Source organism: Hipposideros armiger, unplaced genomic scaffold (assembly GCF_001890085.2).
Source record: "Hipposideros armiger isolate ML-2016 unplaced genomic scaffold, ASM189008v1 scaffold_0, whole genome shotgun sequence".
Lineage (NCBI taxonomy): Eukaryota > Metazoa > Chordata > Mammalia > Chiroptera > Hipposideridae > Hipposideros > Hipposideros armiger.
Genome location: NW_017731350.1, coordinates 2,672,363 through 2,686,798, shown reverse-complemented (window position 1 = coordinate 2,686,798; position 14,436 = coordinate 2,672,363). Strand labels below are relative to the sequence as shown.

At 49.2% G+C, this 14,436-nt stretch overlaps 1 protein-coding gene across 1 annotated transcript in view; it reads right to left on the bottom strand.

Moving 5' to 3' along the window:
• The window catches only part of CIB4 (calcium and integrin binding family member 4), a 49,501-nt gene extending 40,895 nt beyond the window's left edge, over positions 1-8,606 (bottom strand). Inside the window, exons 1-3 of the mRNA XM_019661347.1 lie at positions 8,440-8,606; positions 7,937-7,971; positions 3,381-3,477 (exon numbers count right to left, since the gene is read on the bottom strand). Coding sequence (XP_019516892.1) covers positions 3,381-3,477; positions 7,937-7,971; positions 8,440-8,493 — 186 coding nt within the window. The 5' untranslated portion in view covers positions 8,494-8,606. The remainder of the gene's footprint in view (positions 1-3,380; positions 3,478-7,936; positions 7,972-8,439) is intronic.
• Between the last annotated feature and the right edge of the window lie 5,830 nt (positions 8,607-14,436).

Sequence of the window (14,436 nt, the reverse complement as noted above, 5' to 3'; positions counted from 1 at the left end):
ACCAGTAACAAAGGGGAAAACTTAAGCACAGAAAGGGATGTGTATGGAAAGAACTGTTCTTGCTTCTGGGGTTAGATCTTTCTGACATTTTTTTCTAAAAGGAACTTTAAAAAAAAAATTCAATGACGGTGATTGTGGTTGACATATTTTTTAATGTCCTTACTTGGCAAAATTGGAAAGTTGGCATCTCTAGCTAGTCCTTCCTCAAATAAAAAGAATTTCTGTTTTGAAATTTTATTGGACTACGAAAGTCCAAAATCTGGGATGTACGATGGTAGATGACACAAAAGAAAGTTAAGCCCTAGGGACAGAACCACAAACTCAGAGGGTAAGGAGGAGAGACCCACACACATAGCCCAGTCTCCTTTTGGTACCTACACGTGTGATAGGATACCTCAGTGAAACGCTTGGCCAGCTTTGCTTGGTGCCCTTCAGTGACAGGGAGCTCATTCTCTCTATGCACGATTCTGATGAATACAAAGCACTTCCTTGTCTTGTCGAGAAATCTTGGTCCTTGGATCCAAGCCTATGCCTGGGAGCACGTAGGCCCAGGCCTGCCCTCTTTCAAGGAGAACAGGTTCCATGCCTACGTTCCTCCAGCCCAGTCTTTTTTGGTTGGGATCTATTTGTGTCTCCAGACCCCCAATCATTCCTCTGATGAAGTGACCTGCCTTAGGTCACATGGCTAGCAAGTTAGTCCAAATCCAGCTCTTCCACTCCAGGCCCAGTACCCTGTCCCCTAATTCTCTAGATGTGGCAATGGCTCAGTGTCCTCAATTCATGAGATGGCTCTGGTTGTTTGGAACGAGTTGGAAAAGAAACAAAGAAAAGTGAAAAAACAAACAAACAAAAAAGTCAATGTGATCCCAATAAACACCTACATATCTGCATAGAAAAAAGTATGGGAGGAAACAAGGCAAAATGGTCACGGTGGTCATCCCCTGAGGTGGGCTACCTGACGACTTTTATTGTATTTTTGCTTTTCTGTGTTTTCCAGTTTTAGTTTTTTTACAATGACCTGGTTTTTATTTGTATGCGAGAATAAAACAATGACCATTTAGAAAGACAAAATAAGAAAAGTAAGATTAAAGTAATCTCGGGCCGACCGAGTGGCTCAGTTGGTTAAGAGCTTGCCCAAGAGCGCGAACTCTGAGCAACAGGGTCTCCAGTTCGATTCCCACATGGGCCAGTGAGCTTCGCCTGAGCTGAGTTGCCAACAGGTGGCAGGATGGCTCAGCTGGTGAGAGCATGTGCTCCTAACAACAAGGCTGCTGGTTCAACTCCTGCATGGGATGGTGGTTACGCCCACCCGCAACGAAGACTGAACTCAGCATCTTGAGCTGAGCAGCGTGACTGGACTTGGAGCTGAGCTTGCTGCGCCCTCCACAACTAAGATTGAAGGACAATAAGTCGGCTGTTCCCTTTCCCCAATTCCCCACTATTGTTCCCCTCCCCCAATTCCCCAATAGAATCTTAAAAAAAAAAAAAGATTAAAGTAATCTCATCCCAAAACCTCACCTCAGTTTCCAGCTACACAGTCCAGAGAAAAAGTTCTTGAGGGTCTGGTGCTCCAGAGACGGCCCAGACCCTAGTCCTGCCCTGTGGGCGTTGTCTGCCGGGAGACCCACCCTCCACAGCTGTCCATCACTGTGCTCTACAGCAGCCCTTACCTTCCTGCTCCATGGATACCTACCTAGCCTGGCTGCCAAAGCAGACTCCAGACCACCTGGGGTCCTTGCCAGCGTCCTCCAGCCCATTTGCCCCTCCTCCATTCTTCTCAAGCCTTGCTGCCCCCCTAGCTCCCACCCCTGAGATGCAAGAGAGGAGTGGATGAGAAGATAAATGGTGGGTGCTGAGGAACACGGCTCACCCCTACATGGTCTGTTACACACAGCACAGAGTGCACATACTGTTTCACAGACAAGAGACTAATGCTTAAAGGGGAAGTATGTTATACGTGGGGTGTGATGGAGTTGGGTCAGACCCGGCCCTCTGATCCTAGTCCAGTGTTTGTCCTCTGGGCTCAGAACAGAGTGTCCAGACCCCACTAGGTGTGCTGGGTCCATACAGAGTGCTGGGGCCACAGATCACCCAACACCCTTCATGCCAGTTCCCCTTGTGCCCCCAGGGTACCTTGCAGACCCAAGCGCATGGTAAACACTGAGCTAAGAAATAGAGGGCCCAGCCTGGGGGTCAGAGTCTTGACTGATGGTCCAGTTTCTGCCATCAGGTGGCCCTGGGACAAGGTGTTTCCCTCTCAGGGCCTCAGTTTTCTGATGGGTAAAACCAGGGTGGAGAGCCTTTGACTGGGATTAGACTGGGTGGTCTCCAGGTTTCTTTCCAGGCTTACCATTTAGATATTCTGGAATTGATCAGTGACATCATCTCCTACCCACCCGGCCTTGTCTCTGTGGGCTGCCCCTTGGGTCCCTGAGTGGAGAGTCTAGGTCTGAGAGAAGTTGCAGCCACCATGTGTAGGTGTGTTTGAGCACGTGTGTGTGTGACGGGGTGTGGACATGTGCATATGTGGGAGTGTGTGTGTGGGGGGGTGCGTATGTGAGTAGGAGGTACCAGGAAGGCAGGTTTTGTACCTGGCACAGGTACATTCTCCAATTATTTCACCTTTTTGAGGACTCTGCTCCTTTCCTTTCCAAAACCCCAGCCATCCCACCTTTCCTCCAGTCCCCTTCTCATTCTTTTGACTTCCCCATTCCTGCCTCTGTCTCAAGCCCCAGCCCTGTGTCCTTCCTCTGTCTCCACCTTCGAACCAGACCTGTCACTTCGCAGCCCTCCTTGAATGTGTGCCCCCTCCACCCATGTGACCTCTTCCTCAGGATGCCTCCCCCACCCAGGTCCCTGGCCCTCTTCCAAGAGGTGCCCACAGCTCTCAGAGTGCATCTTGTTCCAGACAGAAATGAAGATGGGTTCTGTTGCACAATGACAAATTCAAAGCATTTATTTTTTTCTGCTGAGATCCAAATGAAAAATCGGGAAGCCTGACACCACCATGATTTGTTAACCTGACATTGCCTTTCTATGCATTGAACAAATATTAATTAAAATCTCAGGATTGATTAGGGAGCTCTTTTGTTGTGCACCTCTGGGCTCTTCCAGGCTCTCTGGGGGGAAGGGCAGGGCCTTGTCTCAACAGAAAAAAGGCTCAAGGATGGTCCCTAAAAGATTGGGAGTGGGGGCGCAGGCACTGACAACTCAGGCCAGCACAGCCTGTTGGAGTGCAAGGAGCCTTAGGGAGCACGTGGAAAGCCTCAGCCACCCCATCTCTCCACCCACTTCACAGGTGAGGAAACTGAGACCAGCACTTTCAGCCCTTAGAGATTCTAGTGACACCACTGCCCCCAACCCCACCATCCTGGACTCACCCTCAGGGCCGGCAGGGAGCTGACCTGGTCCATTGTCAGTGTCGCCTCCTTGTAATACTTTCCAGGGGGGCAGAGCTTCAGGAAGGTGTCATGGATGCTGAGAAGAGAGGAGTGATGGGCTGGGGAGTGGAGACCAGCAAGCCCCCTGCCCTGCTGGGCTCTCTTTGGACGAAGGGAACTCAGGATTGACTGACACAGAAAGGGCAGTTGTAAATTATTCCACCCTTCTTAGAAACATCCCTGAGGCTCTAGTGTGCCCAGCACACTGCGGGAAGGGGGTGGGGGGTGGGGGGGTGCAAAGATGAACCAGGTGTGAGGAAAGGTGCGTGAATATGCTCTATAGCCTGGAACACACTCTAGAAGTGTCAGTTATAGGAAGCCAGAGCTGGAAGGGACTTCTGTTGTCACTCAGTCCAGTCCCTTTACAGATAGAGAAACCAGTAGGGGCTTGTTTGGGGAAGCCAGCGTGCCACCTCAGGCCATCTGCCCAGGCCCACCTTCAGCCCCCAGGAAAGAGGTCACTCCGTGGATGTGGCCAAGTCAGGATTAGAACCCAGCTGCCTGTACCCCGCAAACCACAAGACTGCCTAAGGCCCAGCAAGCTGGTAACACAGACTGTGGGACTAAGCAGTTGTCCTAGCCGATCCTGTAATCAATGTCTCTGCCTGTAGGCCTCCACACTAGTCCAGGGAATTTTGCTTGTGAGTGACAGGCAGAGAGCAAAATGCTGTGTGACTGCTGAGAAGACGAGGGCAGGAGGGAACTCTGCCCCAGGAGAAGGGAGGACAAGCCCTCATCCTCCAGCCTCCCACTCACGTTCATGGAGAACAGACTACATCAGCCTCGTAAGGGGCCCTGAACTGTCACCAGAGACTACTCTGACAAGTGTGGGAGGGAGTTGAAAAGCAGGGTGTGGAATGGGCAGCGGGAGACACTCTCTAGGGAAGTTCTGGGGGAAACTGAAGGATAGCAAGGAGGAGAGGAAAGCCACCACTACGGGAGCGTCCAGTAGCCTGAAAGAGGAGCGGGCAGTGGGCGCTATATGTCCCAGGCAAAGGGAGTATTGTATCTCTGTCATTGTTACAATTGTTCGTGGGAGGTGATAATAAAAAGCAGACTGAACTTCAGTGATTTTTATTAATTTTTAAGAACTTCCTGAGGCCGTATGGCTGGTGCCCAGGGTGGCCTGCTCCCACTGTCTGCCACCAAGGTCCCCCACTGGGAGTGCCTGCTGCATGGTGCCAACTCTTACGGACACTTTTCATGTAACACGCATGACAATCCTGCAAGGACGGGGTCATTACCTTTAGTTGACAGACAAGGAAACTGAGGCTCAAGGAGGTAAAATAACTTGCCTAAGGTCACACAGTGGTAAGTGTGAAAGCCAGAGCTGCAGACACCCCAGCTCTTTCCCCAGGAGCCCAGAGAAGGGAGGGGAAAAGTCAGGACAGCTGAGGGAAAAAGAAGGAACCCCTCCTGCCACTGCCACCCTCTTTTGTCATTTACCAAGCTCCATATGCTAGGTGCATTCAAGCACATTGTCTTGTTGAATCTTCCCAACAGCCCCTGGGAGAGGCATAGGGGTGATCATTTCTATAGATGGGTAATTTCTATACATAGGCTCCGAGAGCTTAAGGGATATGCCCAAGGTCAGATAGCTTGGAAGAGATGGAATGGGGTCTGAACCCTAAACCAGGTTCTTCGGGCTGTGCCCACCCCTCACCCCCACCCCTAAAGTGTTCACTCCCACCCAGGTGAGAGATTTGCAGCCCCACCGCCCTGCAGAGCCTTCTGGGGAGGGGGTGCTGTGGGGAGGGCCCTGCCCAGACTTCATGCCTTTCCAGTCCTCCGAGTGGGTGGGCTGCCCGCAGATGAATCGTGGCTGCATCTCAGCTGCCACAAAACGTTCTCCTCCTCCAAATATGGATCAGCTGGCTCTAAGTGGAGCCCTGAATTAATCACTAATGGACTCAAAGTCAAAGCCATTTAAAAAACTCACACACTCAGCCTTGCCAGAAATCATGCAGCCCAGGCTGTGTCTCCCTTCCACACCTAGCCCAGACACAGGGAGGGAGGGGCTGTCTGCAGCTCGGAGGGGAGGAGACCAGCTCAACTGCTTGCACTCGGTGGGACCTTGGACCTGCCATGGCCCCTCTCGGGCCTCAGCTTCCCCTCTGCAAGATGAGTCCAGGTGATCCCCCCAGATCCCTCCAGTTCAGGCTTTCCATGGCTGTTTCTGTACCTCTGTCTGGCGTCCTGTTCACCCCTAGCCTCCGAGGCCCTCTAATTCAGCAGTTTTCAACTGAGTCCCACATTAGAATCCTGCGGGGAACTTGTGAAAGGACCTGAGTCCACCCTAGAGATTTTCGTTCAAGGCCGAGGTAGGGCCTAGTCACCTATTGGTTCTACAAGCGTCCATGTTTCTATGGTAGAGGCAGGACTGAGCCAGGTCCAGGGCAGGCCTCCACTCCCGCTCCTCTAGTCCCAGCCTGGGCTTGGGATCAATAGTCCTGTGGCACAGCCTGCAGGTATTGTATAAATAACCCTATCTTTAGCCTGAAAATGTGGCTTTTTGTCCCACTATCCCCTGCCTCCAAGCTGTGTGACTTGGGCAAGTCACCAAAATTTCTCTGAGCCATTTTCCTTATTTGCAAAAAGGAGATGATAATACCATGAAAATAGCAGCTACCACATACTCAGCACTGACCCTTGGGCCAGGCGCTGCTCTAACTCCTAGCATGGGTTTGATTATCTAATTATCCTAGTAACAACCATGTGCAGTTAGGTTCCGTTCCTCTTGTCTCACACCTTCTATAAGTGTGGAAACTGAGGCTCAGCAAAGGAAAAACTCACCCACAGCCACACAGCTAAGAAGTGGCAGAGCTGAGCCTCGAACTCAGGCCTTTGGCTTCTAGGAAGCAAGTCTGCAAACCACTTTGCCTGCTAGCCTACCGGTGTTCCAGGAGGACCAGGAGCTAACGGCCAGGACATGGCCTGGAAACTGGAAAATCTCCATTTCTATGGCCAGAAATTTCTGTTACGGCTTTATTCTTACCTGGTGGATAAGCCCTTTCTACATAAGTATTTAATATAACATTATTTGTAAGGCTGAAAACCATAGACAACGTAAGTGTACATATAGGGGGCTGGTAAAATGAATTATGCTTTTTCCACAGGATGCTCCACTGCCATTAAAAAAAGAACGAGGCAGATCTCATGTGCCTGAAGCAAAACTAGCCAAGATGAACACTTACCAAAAAAGTCCAGAACAGTGTGAATGCTACACTATAAATGGGTCAATGCTACAGTATGAATGGGTTACAATTTTTGAAGGCTATATATATGTAGGTCTATCTATGAAAGATTCTTCTGGAAGGCTAAATGAGAAACTGACTGAACAGAAGCTATCTTTGGGGAGAAGGCCTGGGAAAAAGGGAGGGAAGCATTTGCTTTTCATTGAGAACTATCTTTGCTATTTGAATTTTCTAGCCATGTCCACATATTATGTTTTAAAACACTATTTTATTTTTATTCAAGAGTTACATTTTAGAAAACCTCAATAGGGTAGTAGGATATGAGTCACTTGGAGTTTTGTCATATTTTTGTATATTTTTAAAAAGTGAGTGAATTTTAATTTTAAAAGGAAAAGAATGTAGCCACAGGCTGTCCCTGGTCTCTGTAGCTCCCTGTCTCCTGGCCACCCCTCAGTCCCTATTTGTGCCTGGGGAGCCTCATGCTTGTGGCAAAGTCATCGCGTTGTCTGGGACCCTGAGCGGGAAGTATGGCTTCTAGGCTGGATATCATGGCTGAGGAGGGTGAGTCAAAGCCGAGACAATGAGGAGAGAGGATCCCAGTCCTGAAGATCTAAAAGTGGTCCCCTTACTCCACCCCCACCCCACCCCACGCCTTAGTGAGTTCAATTACCCATCTAACAAGTTTCTGTTGAGCACCTGGCTTGGGCGGAGCACTCACATACCTCTTATGCGTTTCACTCCCTCTGCAATCCCAAGAGGGGTTATTGTGATGTGTCTTTACCCTGGAGCCTTCCCCACTGGACAGAAACCTGCGTGAGAACAGGGACTGGGCACTGCTCACCATTATACTCCCAGTGCCGTCAGAGTGTCTGCCACATGCCAGGCAATGAAGAGAGGCTTGGGGGAGGAGGGAAGGGAGGACATCTTTCTGGAGAGAGGCGCAGTAGCACGTCAAGGTTACCCAGCCAGTGGATGGCCCAGATGGGCTTCAGACCTGTTTTCTGAGTCCTTCCTCCTTTCCCACGTTATCCCATGGGGGCCCTGTCCATCTCTGTGATTCTATGAAGAAACCGTGCCTTGGACCCCATAGAAGCCTAAAGCCTAATATTCACTCAACTCCAGTCTAGCCTGGGAATCATGGCCTCTGACCCTGGGGCTGGGGTTCATCTCTGCCTGCCCTGTGCAACCTCATCTCCAGGGTTCTATGGCTCTGAGTAGGCACCACACTCAGGGACCAGGGTGCAGCTCTCTACCAGGGCAAGACCCCAGCTCAGGGGGAGTCAAAAGGGCCCCTCTACTCACCACAGGATTTCATTTCTGGTCAGAAAGGTCAGGGCCTACAACAAACCACAGAGAAGTGACCTGCCCACTCCGTCCAGCCCTGCCCTGGCCTCCCAGGGAGGGGGGAGCTTAGGGGCCAGGGTGGAAAAACCCATGCTCTCATCCCACAGCTGGGAAAATGGAGGCACCCCAGCCCTGGCCAGTGGATGCCTGAGGTGGTGGCGGAGGAGGAAAGGGTGTCCTTCCCTCCTCCCCAGCCTCGATGGCCTCGGGAAGGAGTATGTGGCACAGACCTAGACAAGGGATCAGAGACAAGACTAAAACCGGGCTCTGGGGCAGGAGACAAATGGGGAGGGGGCCTCAAAGGACTGGTCTAGGCCACATGGATGCAGGTTTGGAAAAGAAAGGGCCACCATTACTGTGACTGGTAAACTCTTGACTTTCGGGTAAGAGCTTTTCTGCTCGCCCCCCCTGACTCGGGAAGCTCTCACCTCTGCCCAGAATCTCCTGCCTGATCTACCCACCTGATATTCTTCCAGGTCCTCCCAATGCATCTGGTACCTCAAACATTGTCCCATGCCAGCCCCACCTTTCTCTCTGCTGCAGAACCTCAGCCCCAAGGGCTCACCAGTTTGTGTGACTAGGTGATCTGGTTGCCATAGTGACCTACATTCCACCTTCTGCCCATTCTGCCTGAGCCCCTGAGTGGGCAAAAAATAAGTTCTTTTGGTTCCCTAGGCTAGTAGACATCACCTCCCAAACAACAAACAGAAAGGCAGCCCAATATCAGGGTTGGCTCAGGAGTCACACTGCCTGGGTTCAAATCCTAGATCTGCCCATGCTGACAAGACATGTGACATTGGGCAAGTTACTTAACTTCTCTGTGTCTTAGTTTCCTCATCTATAAACTGGAGGTGATAATCAAGGGATCGTTCTGGGAATTATTTAAGTTAATACAGGTAAAAATGCCTGACACAAAGTAAGTGCTCAATAAATGTTAGCTATGAGAGCTGTGTTCCAAGCACCATGCCAGGTGTGGAGACACAGAAATAAGTAAATATAGACCCTGATCTCAAGAAGTGACCGAAAGAGCACAGGAAAGGGCACTGCACCTTATCAGTCAGGATTCCTGCAGGAGCAGAGGGCACACTCAAATTAGAATCATTTGAGGAGGGTCTGGTAAAGGGACTTGAATGAGCTCTCCACAAAGCCAAGGTCAGCGTGGAGGGAAAATACCCAGGATAGTGCGATATCCTGGGGCTAGTAACCACAGAGCTGCTAGCCGTCCTCACCCAGTGCACGGAATAAATACCCCGGCGCCACGCTCTCCTCTTCCTCTCATCTCAAGCAGGGTGGGGAGTGGATCTGGAAAGACAAGAAAAGCCCAGCACAGCATCAGTGTTATAGACCAGGAGGGCCCTCCCCAAAGTCATCTCCCCAGTCTGTGCCGTCGCTGTGCTGGTGTGGGTTTTCTGGCTCTGCCCAGGCCCTGCCACACATTCTCCTAGGTAAACATCCCAAGGGCTTTCTGTTGGAGCTAATTTATATCTCTGGAAATGCAAATGCTCATTTTTCTTCATCTGTCCTCCCCGGAGATGGAGCCTGGCAGAAGCAGCCCAGGAACCCTCAGTTCTTCATTTACTTGGCAGACACAGGTGGAATATCTACAGTGTGCCAGGAACCCAGCTTGACCCTGGGGAGAGATGAGTGAATGTGGTCTCAGCCCTCAAGAAACAGATGCTTGCCACACAAATACACACACACACACACCCCCAAGGGAGATTAAGCAGCTATTATCATCAGAGGCGGAATAGTATAGTTATGAGTATTTAGAAAGGGAGAGGCCACTGGGCAGGAAGTCTTTGCGTAGGTGGTGGCATTTAAGTCATTGTTATAATGTGGTGGTTAAGAATATGGACTGGCTGCATCACCTTAGGCAAGTCATAAAACTAGTCTAAGCCTCAGTCCTCTCATCTATAAGATGGGACTACTAAATCCTTACTTTATAGAATTAATGCAAGCATAAAATAAAATGTTATGTTTATTTAGCGCTTATTTAGCAAGGTACCTGGCACATAATGAGTTCACAATAAAAGGTAAAAAATATTATTACTTTTTACAGTTGGGCCTAGAAGAAAGGGTAGGATTTTAGCAGGCCAAGCCAGTAATTAAATCCCATCTTCTGCTAAGCCCTTTGAGTTTCTATCATCACTTATTGAGCAGCCAGGTGTGTCTCTGTAAGCTGTCTCCTCTTATCCACACGCAGCTCTGGGAGGTCGGCGGGGTATTGATCCTTTACTCTGGTGAAGGCAGAAGCTGGTGAGGTTCAGTGATGCCATGGGGTCCCTCAGCTGGTGAGTGGGCAAGAAAGAACCCAAGCCTGGGGATTCCCACAGCGTGGGGTGGGGGCCAGTGAGCTGTGTGGATCACGCCCCAGGAGGCTGTTTCCTCCTCAAGTCTCACTCAGTCCCCCTGTTACATTGAGGTGCAAGTGGCAGCGTGGAGCCTTTAACACCCAGTTAGCACTCGCTAAAAGGAGAACAAAAACAAACTAGAGACCGTCCCTGCAGCTCAGAGCTTTTAACTATTTATTTAACCACTATTTATTGGAGTAGGCAGTGGAGAGAGTGAAGGAGACACACAAAGTCCTGCCCTCACGGAGGCAGACACACAGGAAAAGCACCATCCCTTAGACAGTGATAAACACCATGAAAGAAAGAAAGCAAAGATGGACGGGGGTGGGACTGCAGGGGCTTGCTGAGGAGGCGCCATCTGAGTGGAGACCTTCATGCTTCCTCTCGAGGGTCTGCCCCTGCATGAGAACCCCCTCATGTGAGTTGGGGTATGTTCTTTGCAAGGTTTCTGTCACTTACAATGAACTCTACCAACTGTTCAAACTGCAACCCCTACTCCAACCTTAATTTAGATGTCTCTTAAAATTCAAAAAGCGGTGGGAAAAAAAAACTTGTATCCAGAATATATAAAGAATTCCTACAACTCAACACTAAAAAGACAAATAGCCCATCTAAAAAATGGGCAAAGGTTTTGAACAGACATTTCGCCAAAGAAGATGTAGAAATGGCCAAGGAGCACATGAAAAGTTGTTCAGTATCATTAGCCTTCAGGGAGATGCAAATCAAAACCACAGTTAGGTACCACTGCACACCCACTAGAATGGCCAGAGTAAAAAATACAGTATTGGTGAGAAAGCAGAGAAATTGGAACCCTCATACTCTGTGGTAGGAATGGTGTAGCCACTTTAGAAAAGAGTTTGGCAGTTCCTCAAAATGTTAAGTAAGTACCATATATTAAAAACAGGACAACAGCCCAAGATGGAGTTACTTATGCAAAGCTTTACATCACCAAACCAAGACTTAACATTACAGTTTCAGCTCTCCCAGAAATGGTATCTTAAACCAGTCAAATCAGTAATCACCTAATCAGCACTAGTGAGGTCATCTGTCAGATAGACCCCTGCCAGCCCCTAAAGGAAGGTGACCTTGCCACAACCAAAATGTTTTTGCTAGTATAACTTTCTTGTTCGCACTCCCTTCGGCCTATATAAGTCTTTTAAAAGTCCTTTATAGCTCCTCTGATTCAGCTCCTTTCTATCTGCCAGATTGGATGCTGTCTGATTTCTGAATTGTTGAATAAAGCTAATAAGATCTTTAAAACTTACTCAGATGAATTTTGTTTCACATATGACCCTGCAATTCTGTTCCTGGGTATATACCCAAGAGAAATGAAAACAATTTGTCCACATAAAAACTTGTACATAAATGTTCATAGCAGAATTATTCATAATAGCCAAAAGAGTGGAGACAGCCCAAATGATCAACAGATGAATGTATAAATAAAATGTGGCATATCTAATATAATGAAGCATTATTCTGCAATAAGAAATAAATGAAGTATTGATATTAACACATGGTACAACATGAATAAAGCTTGAAAACATTATATAAAATTAAGGAAGCTAATCACAAGAGGCCACATCACATATTATGTGATTCTGTTTCAATGAAATCTCCAGAATAGACAAACCCACAGAGACAGAAACTAGATTGGTGGTTGCCAGGAGCAGTGAGAAAGGGAGATTGGGCTAATAGATATGGGGCTTCTTTTTGGAGTGATGCAAATATGCTAAAATTAGATGGTGGTGATGGCTGTACAACTCTGAATATACTAAAAAATATCAAGTTGTACATTTTAAGAGTGAATTGTAGGGTATGTCAATAATTTCTTAATAAAGCTGCTATTAAAAACAATTTCAAGGAGTGTATAATGTCCTAACTTAATGCCCACCACAGAGTAGGACCCCCATAAACATTGGGTTTCGGAAAAGTCATGACGTATTTTTTCTGTTTTTCATTGCAAAAATGCATCATGACTTTTCTGACAACCCAATATTATTAAGGGAACTTGTAAATGAGATATTATATTTTGAAATAGTTTCCAATCTATCTCCTCAGCCTGTGCGTCAGGGGTGAGGGAGGGGGGCGTCCACCCACTGCAGTTATGGGCAAGGGTAGGTCCTGCTGGAGCAAATCACTGCCCAGCTCCAAACATCAACTAGATTTTTGTTTGAATTCCCAGCAACTGAACAGCCTGGAAAGCCACTCTTTGTCTGGAGAAAGGATTTTCTAAATTCCTTTGGTGTGGGAAGAAGCAGGCCTGGGGTGCAGACTGTGGAATCTATAGGGGCATCCTGTCAGGCAGGAGGGACAAGGACGAAAGGCGTGCCCTTCTGATCTTGGGGACAAGGGATGAAGAAGACAGTGAAGACGCCAGACTGTCAGGAGCTCGCTATCCAAGGATGGAGGTGCAGGGGTGCTTAGAAACATCCCTGGGTGCTGAGAATCTCAGCGCCTGAGTCATGCTTCCTCAAACTCACTGGTGGGGGAGGCGGAAGACTGCACACCTCTAGAAGTCTGCCTTATACTCTTAGTCACCTCCAGCAAGGTGCAGAGCAAAGGTGCCCCAGTGGCATGGGAGGCATGATCAAAGCAGGGCTCCTGGCTTCCCTGGCCATGCAGGGGACCCAGAAGCTCCCATGTGTCGCTTAAAGGATTGAAGGGACTGAGAGCTCAAGCAGAGGCCTGGCCAGGATGAAGAGCCAGCTAAGGCACTTTCCCAGGGACAAATGGGACAAATGGGCCAACACAGATTCCCATCGGACATATTGGCACATTGCCCAGAAAGCCAGGTGTGATTGTTACGCCTTGTTGGACCCCAGTAAAAATGCACAGAACAAGTGTGGATCCCCATGGCCAGGGGAGCCCCCCCACACACACACACATAGCCAGATACTAACCTGGGGTAGAGAAACCTGAAACACAGAATATTTATGTAGAGGGACTCATCCAAAGAGACTGTTTAAACCAGTTCTTTAGTTTCCATTTACATTGCCTGGGGGAGAGACGGATTGTTATGGTGGGAGCGAGAAACAGAGAGTAAATCTTCAAATAGATGAAACATTTAAATGGGAAAAAAAATCATTCAACTTGGAAGAGACTCGAGCATTATTAATGGCAAGTCTAGAAGAGGGGAGCTTGGGAGGAAGATCTGAAAAGTTTTAGAGATCTTTGCACACATCAAGGAAAGACTCCATAGCAAGGCCAGGGGGAGAATGCTGAAGTGAAGAGTAGCTAGGCGGGGGCCGGCCGAGTGGCGCATTGGTTAAGAACTGGCTTGGGACGCCAGAGGTCCCCGGTTCGGATCCCACATATGAGGGCCAGTGACACTGCCCTCCACAGCTAAGATGCTGAACAACAGCTCAACCTGGAGCTGGGCTGCTATGAGTTGCCGGCGACGGCGTAGGCTGCAGTCCCTGTGGCAGTGGGTTGCCATGGGCTACCGTATGTAGCCAGCAGCCAGCGTGAGCAGCCAGCAGCCAGCAGCCAGCGTGAGCGACTGGCCGCAGTGAGCAGCCGTCCAGACGCTGGCGACTGATCTGCCTCAGCCGGGACGAGTGTAATGATGGTGCCAACTTGGGCCAGTGAAGCAACGTCCTCACAACTAGACTGAAGAACAAAATGACAGCAACTTGTCTGTTCCCCTTTCCTTAATTCCCCAGTGCTGTTCCCATCCCCCAATTCCCCAAATAAAAATCTAAAAAAAAAAAAAAAAAGAGTAGCTAGGCGGGCTTGGGCAGCCAGAGAGGACTGATCCAGCTGGCCCTGGTGACCCTCACCAGCCAGACGAACAGGCTAGAGCCTAGACATGAACAGTGGGGAAAGGAGGGAAGGGCGGGAAATTCTAGCCAGGCTCACCCCACACCAACTGCTACCTCACCACGCCACTCATCACCTTCCTCCAATTGTACTGGACTTGCCTAGGCTCAGCTCAAAGGTAGTTTTCCTGCCCTGTATCTGGCTTCTGGGATGAGGGTGGGGATAGGCCTATGTTTGGAAGAGACTGAGCCTTCTGACAGGGCTCCCCAAGCAGTGGTGGGAAGCAGGTAGATACACCTAGGTAAAAAGCAAGTCTGATGCTAGCTACCTGGAGTTAGTGCAGATGTC